The sequence below is a fragment of the Hemiscyllium ocellatum genome, chromosome 13, assembly GCF_020745735.1.
Source record: "Hemiscyllium ocellatum isolate sHemOce1 chromosome 13, sHemOce1.pat.X.cur, whole genome shotgun sequence".
NCBI lineage: Eukaryota > Metazoa > Chordata > Chondrichthyes > Orectolobiformes > Hemiscylliidae > Hemiscyllium > Hemiscyllium ocellatum.
Window position 1 is genome coordinate 13,882,636 of NC_083413.1, and position 10,577 is coordinate 13,893,212.

At 39.8% G+C, this 10,577-nt stretch overlaps 1 protein-coding gene across 1 annotated transcript in view; it reads right to left on the reverse strand.

Moving 5' to 3' along the window:
• Positions 1–8,889, reverse strand: part of LOC132821672 (glutamate-rich protein 6) — a 61,741-nt gene extending 52,852 nt beyond the window's left edge. The window contains exons 1-3 of the mRNA XM_060834382.1: positions 8,873–8,889; positions 6,608–6,738; positions 215–300 (exon numbers count right to left, since the gene is read on the reverse strand). Of these exons, the coding sequence (XP_060690365.1) occupies positions 215–300; positions 6,608–6,738; positions 8,873–8,889 (234 nt within the window). The remainder of the gene's footprint in view (positions 1–214; positions 301–6,607; positions 6,739–8,872) is intronic.
• Between the last annotated feature and the right edge of the window lie 1,688 nt (positions 8,890–10,577).

Here is a 10,577-nt window from a genome sequence, read left to right on the forward strand (position 1 = left end):
TGATTACATTGAAAAGTGGAGAAGGGTTGCCTATTTTCTATGAACCTGGGCCTCCTGGTTCAAAGGTAGAGACACTGTCATTGCATCACAAGAGCCCTTAATAGTCTACATTCTACACTACAGAGGGAAGAGAAGGATCTACAAATCCCTTAACCTGCAAGTGTTTAATGTGAATCATCCAGAGCTCTGAGCAGTTGTAAATCACATTGCTCACCTCAGAATGAACAATGATGTCATCAAGGCTCCCTTTTGAAGTTACATCACTGACATCGTCTTCCAGGATTGACTCATACTCTTTATCTGAAACCAACACAGAACAAATCATCCAGCCTTTGCTTTCTGAGAAACCTCTCTTCACCAAACTGAGTGATACTTTGCCAAGTGAAAACAAAACACTGCAGATGCAGGAAATCTGAAATAAAAATAGAGCATGCTGGGGAAACTCTGTACAGAGAGAAAGAGCGCTAATATTTCGGAAGTTAAAGGAACCAGTCACAAAGAACAATCTTTGGGCTTGAAATATTAACTCTGCTTTTCTCTCACCAGACCTGCTGAGTTTCTCGAACATTCTCCGTTTTTATTTTGGTATTTAGTCAACATTCAACATCTTGAGGAGCTTAATATGATGAGGCCTTCCAGCCAAATGTTATTCATCAAATGATAGACCTAGTGCTTTAAAATCTAGTTGTGACTGCAGTAATCCTCATGCAAGCAAATAGCAGACACTATTCTCTTTACATATCCCATGAATATTTACTTAATCTGGAGAGACGGTGGCCAGGTGATAATGTCACTGGACTAGTTTCTTTATTATTCATACGTAGGATGTGCACATCACCGGTTAGACCAGCATTACTGGTGAATTACATTGCGACACCAGGTAAGGATGGTAACCTTCCCTCAAGACTATTAGTGATGGGTTCCTATGACAATTGACTGTGGTTACATGGTTACCACTAGGCTAGCTTTTTATTAAATTGCTTTATTTACACACAGGACGAGAGCATCTCTGGCTAGCCCAGCATTTATTGCCTGCCCCTAATTGCCCCAGAGGGCAGTTGAGAGTCAAGTACATTGGCTGTGGGTCTGGAGTCACATGTAAACCAGACCTGGTGGGGAGAGTTGTTTCCTTTTCTAAAGGACATTAGTGAATCAGTTCGGTTTTTCCAACAACCTACAATTTTTACTGAATTCGAGATGCACCTCCTGTCCTGGTGGGATTCTGAACACGAACATTACTAATCCAGTGACTTGACCACTACAGTAATACCGCTCCAGACGACTCCAAAGGCTTTGGGATTATGGTATCACTGAGCAATTAATAAATCTGGAATTGAAAGCTAGCCTAAGGTGAAAATGATAACCATCACTGGTTGTGGTAAAAATGCATCTGGTTTCTTAAGGGAAGAAAGTCTACCATCTCAACCTGGTCTGGCCCAGCGATTCACTTTGTTCAAGGGAACTTAGGGATGGGTAACATTTCATGAAAGAATAAAATGAAGCAGGAAGATAAAGCTGAGGTTTTAAACAGATACTTCCATAGCTCCTTAAAGTCAGCAGGGCAGGCAGATCAGGTGGTTAAGGGAATATTTAAGGCACAGGGGATACTTGCCTTTATTAGTCGCGGTATTGAATACAAGAGGTTACAATGGAGCTGTATATAACTTTAGAACAAAGGATAGAAAATTTACAGCCCATGAACAGACCCTTCGGCCCTTCATTCCTGAGCCGAAGGGCCTGCTCCTGGGCTGTAAATTTTACAGCTGGAGTGCTGTGCAGTGCCGGATGTCACACTATAGGAAGGATTGGTTGCATTAGATAGGGTGCAGAAGAGTTTCGCCAGGATGTTGCCTGGGCTGGAGTGATGAAGAGAGATTAGATAGGCTGGGGTTATTTTCCTCAGAGCAAAGGGGGCTGTGGGGAGATCTGATTGAGATGTATAAAGTTCTGAGAGTCATAGATCTGGAAGATAGAGACTAACCTTTCCCTTTAAATAACCAGAAGCACTGTTTTAAGGTCAGGTGTAGGAGGATTAGAGGGAATGTGAGGAAAAGAATCTTTCATTCAATGGGTTGTGGATATATGGGACTCAGTGCCTGAAAGGGTGAGAGAGGCGGGAACCCTGAGGAAATTTAAGGACCAATAGGATGAGCACTTCAAACATCATACTACACAAAGCTACAAACCAAGTGTTGGAAAATGAGATTAAAATAAATGTTTAGTGACTAGCATTGACAGGATGGGCTGAAAGGCCTCATTCCATGCTATAAATATTCATGCTGACTCGATTATTGAAAGGCTCTGAAATGAGAAAACACATTAAGTGTGCAAGTGTCAACATTATGTTGTCATGTATAAATTTAACACTATTCTGTTACCCGAAAGTTTATCTGTGCTTTTGTCAACTGTTCATCATCAAGGATATAACTGATGCAGTAATAGTGGCCCTAACCATTTGGGCAAAGTGAGTATAAGTGTTGAAATTCACAACAGACGGTAAATATGCCTCAGAGGGCATCACCAAGGCTACTGAATGAGAGAAACTCTAACCAGTGTTGGAACTGTAAAGCTGCAGGTGTGTGTGCCACAGAATGGTGAGGGAATATAACAAGTGTGCAACGTACATTATAAACCTCAAAGCAGTTTTGGTCTCTGCATTGCAGAGAAAAAAACACTTAGAGATGGTGGAGATCTGCAAAAGTGATTTACAATCATCAGACCAACTGAGAGTAAAGACCTGCCGGGAAAGTTAGTCTGGTTGAGATTGTTCTCGCAGGGAAAATAGAAGATTGAGGGACAACCAAATAAAGATTGTTAAGATCATCAATGACCACAGCATAAACATAGCGTTTCCACTTGTGGGTAGAATCCAAATCTAGGGTTTTTAAAATTCTAAGAGAAATGATTGGAATGTATGAGACAAAAGATATTTTTAAAGTAAATAAGAGCATGAGGTAGAAAAGGGACAGAAGAAGTTATTCTGGCAGGGTGAGATGAAGTAGGTTGAAAGAGATGGGTGCAGAGAACAAATATGGCAACACTGGGTCAAACAGGTTGCTTTCATGCTGTAAATTCAAAGTAATATCATAGAGTATTATTATGTCAAATTAACACTGCAAACAATTTTTAGAAAGCACATGAACAGCTGGATATTATATCAGAGACCAGAAATACTACGATTTACTTCTGGCTGTTAACCCATCTGAGCCAAGTAGTTGAATTTGATTTTATTCATTCACAGAATGAGGGAGTCATTGGCTAGGCCAGCATCTACTGCCCATTCCTAATTGCCCAGTGGGCAGTTAAATGTCAACAGTGCTGTGGGTCTGGAGTCACGTGTAGATCAGACCAGGTAAGGACAGAGTTTCCTTCCCTGAAGGAGAGGAGCGAACCAGATGGGCTTTTCCTGACAATGGATTCATGATCATCATGAGATTGTTAATTCCAGATATTTATTGAATTTAAATTCCACCATGGCAGGATTTGAATGCAGGTCCCCAGAGCATTACCTGGGGTCTCTGGATTAACAGTCCAGTGATAATACCATTTGGTCATTATCTCCCCAGTTAAGGGTTTTTGCAGTTGGCCTCAGTGCGTTGAGCTAGAGAAGCCAGAAGACCTGAGACTCCTGACAATTTGCATAAATGTTATCTCACAGTGCGTCCTATTTTTCAGCACTGGGGAACCACTCTTTTCTTCACAGAAAGAACGTTGAGATTGAGATGCAATTCAGATATCAGCCTTCATTTGGCACATTGCACCCTCTGCTCAAAGCCTCTTGGTTTTGGGTGTAAGGCCCACTGCAAACATTATAATATGCCAGGCCTTTGGCAAAGATGTCTCCTTATAAGATGAGGGCATCACTGGCTAAGTCAGCATTTATTGCCCATCCCAAATTACCCAGAGGGCAGTTAAGAGTCAACTGTATTGCTAGGGGTCTGAAGTCACATGTAGGCTAGACCAGATGATGGCAGTTTCTTTCCTTAAAAGACATTAGTGAACTATATGGGGTTTTCCTGACAATCAGCAATGGATGCATGGTCATCATGAGACTTAATTCCATATTTTATTTGATTCAAATTCCACCATTCTGCCATTGTGGAATTTGAACCTAGGTCCCAGGTCATAACCTGGGTCTCTGGATTAACAGTCCAGTGATAATACCACTAGGTCATTGCCTATAACCTTGTTGTGCTAAGGTTAATTTGATTCTGGGTGCAGAGGATAAGTGAAGCATGATTTTGCTTTATTTATTCCCACTGACAGGTTGTTCCACCTTTGCAGGAATCAACTTGGTTGAGGAAGGATTTTGGATAGTGCCACATCAAGTGGGGATGGGTAAGGGCAGTTGAGTGTGGAAGGATAAATGAAAGCCCCTGGAAATTGGTTAACTTGATGCAAAACGTTAACTTATATCAATAGAAATACCTGTGGATGTTGAGCTAAAAAACGCTGAGAGCTGGCTAAAGAGTTCTGATTCTCTTCTCTCTAAAATTTCGAGTTTCTCTTGAGGCATGATCATAAAAAATGGATGAGATTCAAGTGAACAATATGTTAGAAAGCAGATTCTGCAGGAAGCCATTACAGCATTCTATTCACATCATACTCCCCTGTAGCTCAAGCTCTGTTTCCATTCAGTGAATGTGTCTCTTTTCTGGAAACAGAACACAAGTTAAAGTGGTAATGCCAGAACCCAACTTGTTATTAATTAAAGAATCCAGCCCATATAAATAACTTACAAACTTATAGGTCTTAGATTGTAAATAGACTATCACAGGACATGAACTGTTCATGAAAAATATCCTGGTTTAAAAAGATATTTCAGAGATTGCCCAATGTTTACGATTTTGCAAACATGGGACTGAAATATTTGTGCATTATTAAATTCAGTATAATTAACAAGCTCCGTTCACCAGTGAGTTGCAGTTACCATTAGATGTAGAAGCAGAAGTAGGCCATTCAGCCCATTGAGTCTGATCTGCCATTCAATGTGATCATGACTTTCTTGCTTTTCCCCCATAAGTCTTGATTCCCTTAATGATTAAGAATCTGTCTCAGCAATGAATATCCTTAATAAACCAGCCTCTACAGCCCTCTGCAGTAGAGAATTTCACAGATATACCATTCTCCAACAGAGTGAATTCCTCCTTAGTTCTTTCTTAAATGGGTGACTGTTTACTCTGAGATTATGTCACCTTCAGCTGTCCCTCAATACATCAACTCAACCTTCTGAGTCTCTGCCACAGATCTTCATGTGAAATAACAAATTCTTATCCCACAAATCTTTGGAGGCATGGAGCAGGATGTTCCTCAAGAAAGGAGGATATAAAGAGCAGTGTCTGCTTTCTTTTCTTCCCCTCTCTTCTGATGCTCTGCCTCATCATTAAGAATTCATGACTCAAAACATGAAGCAGCTTAATGGATAAGTTGTCACTATTTCAACCCATTGGCAGCAGGCTCCTCCCAGCCATTAATGCCAATGCTGCAGCACTTCAAGGAGAGCATCAGGGTGTCATTAAAGTGCTTTCTTTGTACCTTCCTGCAACTTGGCCATTTGGTGGTGGTGAAAACAGGGCCTGGTGGGGAAAACTCCTTTTGGCCATCCAGGCGGAATGTCCAGTTCAATAAAATTGACTTTGCAGGGATTTTGCCTGAATGCTTTGGCAGTGGCTTCAAGGAAGAGACCAGCCTTTGTTCAATAGGCTTCCCATTTAATTCAGAGGAGAAATAATGCTATTGGAATCTCTCCAGGGCTCTTATGTGTTGCTCATACACAGTCCACTGCAGTACAGGAGTGTGGTGTAAACAACCACTCTATATACTTGCAATTTTGATTAAGGCGTTTTCTGCTGTCGAACATTTGAGGATTCAGTGACTTTGGCTCTGCATAACTTCTCTAGCCCTGCAGGATCTCTGTGTACCTCCAATCTGGCCACTCACACAACACACCCACATTCCCCCCCCACTACCACTGATTTTCTTTGCTGTGGAAATGGTGAACATACCTTCAACTGCCTAAACCTCCCCTCCACTCTATCACCTTTGCCCCTTTCAAATTCTTTTTTTAAAACCTACTATTCCTTGTGTGGTTTGGTGTCACACTTCCTCTTGCGAAAAAAACCTTGAGCTGTTTCGTTAAATTAATGGTGTTATGTAAAAGCTAGTCATTTTTGTCATTGAAGCAACACTGTAAAATTGGACTATCTATAATCAATGCACAAAGAAGGAACTGGAGAAGTAGTGAAGAATGCAGACTTCCAGATCAAGTTCGTCCATAATTTTGTCTAAATGCCAGCATGGAATATGTACAATACTGCAGGCGACAGTACAGTATGTAAATACATAGAGAGGAATGTGTTGGGAAAAGCCAAAAAAAAACTGTAAACAGTGTTCACTTTAACTGAACTATCCTAAATGTTACAGAAAAGAAAACTTGCCCATTTTACAAGTTGTCTCAATTATCATTGGAGACAATTTAATTTTTTTTAGGGACAGGTGATGTTTCAGTCACCCTTTACAGTTAAGACAATGTGTTGATTCAGGCGAACAGTCATTTTTCTCCATCCTTGTTTCAGTGTTTGCTTTCAGAGACAATGCAGCTCCTTACCAAATTTCCTGTGGCTCTGACTGAGCAGCCAGCTGGAATCAGTCTGTGTGAGAACTGATGTTAGTGGAAGTTGGTCAGAATCCACAGTTGGAACAGTAAAGCCCACAATGTCCGGAATGATTTCACTGGGCCTGTTTCACAGAGACAAAAGTCAATACAAACAGACTCAAACAAACATGCAATTAAAAGTGCAAATACTCTGTTGTTTGCAGTTCACAGAATTATACCTTTCTATCACTGTTACTTTTAATAGGTATCTGTTTGGAGAGGTCCATGAAATGTGGATGAGAATAGTGCGGTTTGGAAATCTCTGTCTGAAAGGATGGCAGAGGCATTAACTTTTATTATGTTTTAAAAAAGTATCTGGATAGATACTTGAAGTACCTTAAACCTACAATACTACAGAGCTAGAAAGTAGGACTAACCTTTACATGGCACCAAATGCTAATCTAAGTAAAGAGAAAGAGTCAGGAGAAGTTTCACTTATGTCAGTATAGTTTTAATCGTCAATTTAAACCTTATGTCAATGATAGACAGAGTTACACGTTTAGTCAGGAAATTGGGATGTTAATTTTCATGCAACATATTATTGGTTTAAGGGTGAAAATGAAAACCACTTTTTGGCTGTTCTAAGGGCTGAAGGTCTTATTGCATGCTGTAACACACTATTTTCTAATCAACCTGTTCAGAGATGATTAGGCTCTCAGGTTTGGAATTTCCTTTCTATTCCACTCCTTTTAGACTGTCATTAAAAGCTGCCTGTTTCATAGAGTCATAGAGTCAAAAAGCACAGAAACAGACCCTTTGGTCCAATTAGCACACAATGATCATATTCTCAAACTAAAGCAGTCCTACATGCCTACATTTGGCCCTCTAAACCTTTTTTATTTATGTACTTATCCAAATAACTTTTAAATGTTGAACTGTACCTGCATCCACCCCTTCTTGAGAAACTCATTCCATGCATGAACCACACTGACGAATAAAGGCGAGCATACCAAATGCCTTCTTTACAATCCTGTCTACCTGCGACTCTACATTTCAAGGAACTATGAAGCTACATTCCAGGGTCTCTTACCCCAAGGACCTTACCATTAAGTGTATAAGTCCTGCCCTGATTCGACTTGCCAAAATGCAGCACCTCACATTTATCTAAATTAAACTCCATATGCCACTCCTTAACCCATTAGCCCGTTGTACTCTGAGGTAACCTTCTTCGCTGTCCACACCACCACCAATTTTGGTAGCATCTGCACACTTCCTGACCACACCTCCTATGTTCATATCCAAATCATTTATATAAATGAGGAAAGGCAGCAGACACACCACCGGTCATTGTGCCACATCACTGGTCCCAGGCCTCCAGTCTGAAAAGCAACCCTCCACCTTCTGTATCTAAATGGTTAGTTCTCCTTCCATTTGATCTGATCTTGCTAACCAGTCTATCATGAGGAACCCTTGTCAAACACCTTATTGAAGTCCGTATAGATCATGTCCATCACACTGCCCTCGTCAATCGTCTTCTTACAGGAAATATCATAGCTCGGAAAATGGTGTTTTAATTTAAAACAGTTTAGGGTCGTTCTACAGGGTTGTTAGCTGAAGATTTGCATGGTTGGTGTGGGCTGGTTGGACCACATGGTCTGTTTCCATGGTGCATGACTCTATGACTTCACTTAACTTAGATGCTTCTGAGGAAGGGAGAAGATAATTTAGAATTGTTAATAATAGTCTACCTCGGTGCAAGGAGTTTAGTTCCAAAGTTCCAAAATCATAAAGACTTAGCTAAAACACAGCAAATGTGAAGTGAAACTGAAACAGCCTCAGGTCAGTTATATGATGGATTAAAGAAGATGCTATCAGAGTCTCAAAGATCAGGAATTGAACTCACAAATGAGGTAGACCTCGTGTGGGATACAGCAAGGAATTCTCTCTGGTGTTTGAGTACTGTAATGGGATGGTGTTGGGAATAACAGGATTTTGTTTACGTGTTTTGAAATCTCAACATGTGTTATATGTAATTAGCTCTGTTCATTCTATTTTATCTTCATTTCTTTGGCATAATAAACTTCTGTTTTATCATTAAAACCAAATCTGCAGCGTTGTGGACTTATGTTTCCCTCCATGCTAAAACCAAAAAAGCAAAGTCCATTCCATCAAGACAGGTTTCAGTCTGAGATCTGACCTGTCCAATAACATCAGCTGCAATTATAACACCTGTAATAAAGAAAACAAAGGTCTTGCATTCATGTAGAACTATATTACAATTCAAGATCTCGCATGATCTCGCAGGATTTCGCATGATCTCGCAAGATTTCGCATGATCTGTAACGATATAATTATTGTTGAAGCCAGTGACAATTGTTGCAGCTTCATGAAACTTTCTAGAACCCCCATTGCTTGGTGCCTAATCTTATCCGATCATTTCTCCTGGTAAAAGGTGCTAGATTAGTGAAACTCCTTTTTTTTCGTTTTCATTATTGTTGCTGTTTCTTGCACACTCTTCAAACCATTCTGCAGAGCTGACATTTCTTGGCATGGACCCAAACCTGACAAGCTTCGAGTGTTTTCAGATTTTCAATTCCTTGAATACATTGTTATATTTAATCCTAATTTAAAATGTCATACAAAAATTAATGCTGAAAATCTGATATTAATACCAGGACTGTGTCATGTGAGTCATAGCCTTGTGGCAGACTAATGGTAGACTATTAATTCAGAAACCCAAGTAATATTCTGGGAGAAAAGAAATGAAAGAACTACAGATTTCAGACATCAGAAACAGTTCTGAGGAAGGGTCTCCAGACCTGAAATGTTAACTCTGATTCCTCTCTACAGATGCTGCAATATCCGCTGAGTTTTTCCAGCAATTTCTGTTTTTGTTTCTAATATCCTGGGGACCTAAATTTGAATCAGGCTACAGCAGATAGTGGGATTTAAATTCAGTTAATAAAACCTAGAATTAAGAGTCTAATGCTGGCCATGAAAGTGTTGTTGATTGTCAGATTGTTGTTGATCTGGTTCACTAATGTCTTCTAGGGAAGGAAATCTGCCATCCTCACCTGTTCTGATCTCCATGTAACTTCAGATCTATAGTATGTGATTGCTGCTTAACTGCCCTTTGGGCAATTAGGGACGGGCAATAAATGCTGGCCTAGCCAGTGATGTCCTAATCCTGAGAACGAACGAGTAAAAAATGGCAGAAGGACAAAAGTTGTTTAGTCAGCATCTGAAACGGTTAAAGAAGTTAATGCTTAAGGTGATTAAACAAAAAACTGCCCGTTACCATTTCAGATTCTGTGGTGAATTCCATCACATATTTAGAATGTGAACTTTTTAATTCCAGTTGCAGTGTATTCTTACCCATCAATGAATGTTGATTCGGTTTGTGTGAAGCTTTCTGCTATACTTGATGTGGTTGAAGTAACTGAAGAGGAGAGAGAAAAAAATGGTAAAGGTGGATAATTTTTAGACAAAAGAATAGTCAGATCAATGGAATGCTCAGTTTTACTAATGTCAGCATAATTGTCAACTTAAAACTCACGAGAATGACAAAGAGAAACAGGCTAAAATGTTTAGACAGGAAATTATGGAATTAATCTTCATGCAATATCTAATGTTATTAATTAAGGGTGAAAATTGAAATATCAACATGGAGGTCAATGGAGTTTGATTGAGTGCCTCATCCATTATCATCTGAATAAGATTTAATACAAAATGCAGCTTTCAGTAGCAGATATTTCATTTTTATTCTGTAAATTAAGCAGAGCTACATTTTGTGTTATAATTATAATAAAGTGAAGGTTATCCAGCACACAACAGAACCCACCCAATGCTAGTTAGGAACAATACCTGTTTACCTATTGTAGTTCACGGATATAGTAGGTATTGATTAGAAACATGCCAGACTGCAACCTATAGAAGCTTAGAGCCTCTATGCCTTTGACCCTTCACTTTAGGTAATGAAGGG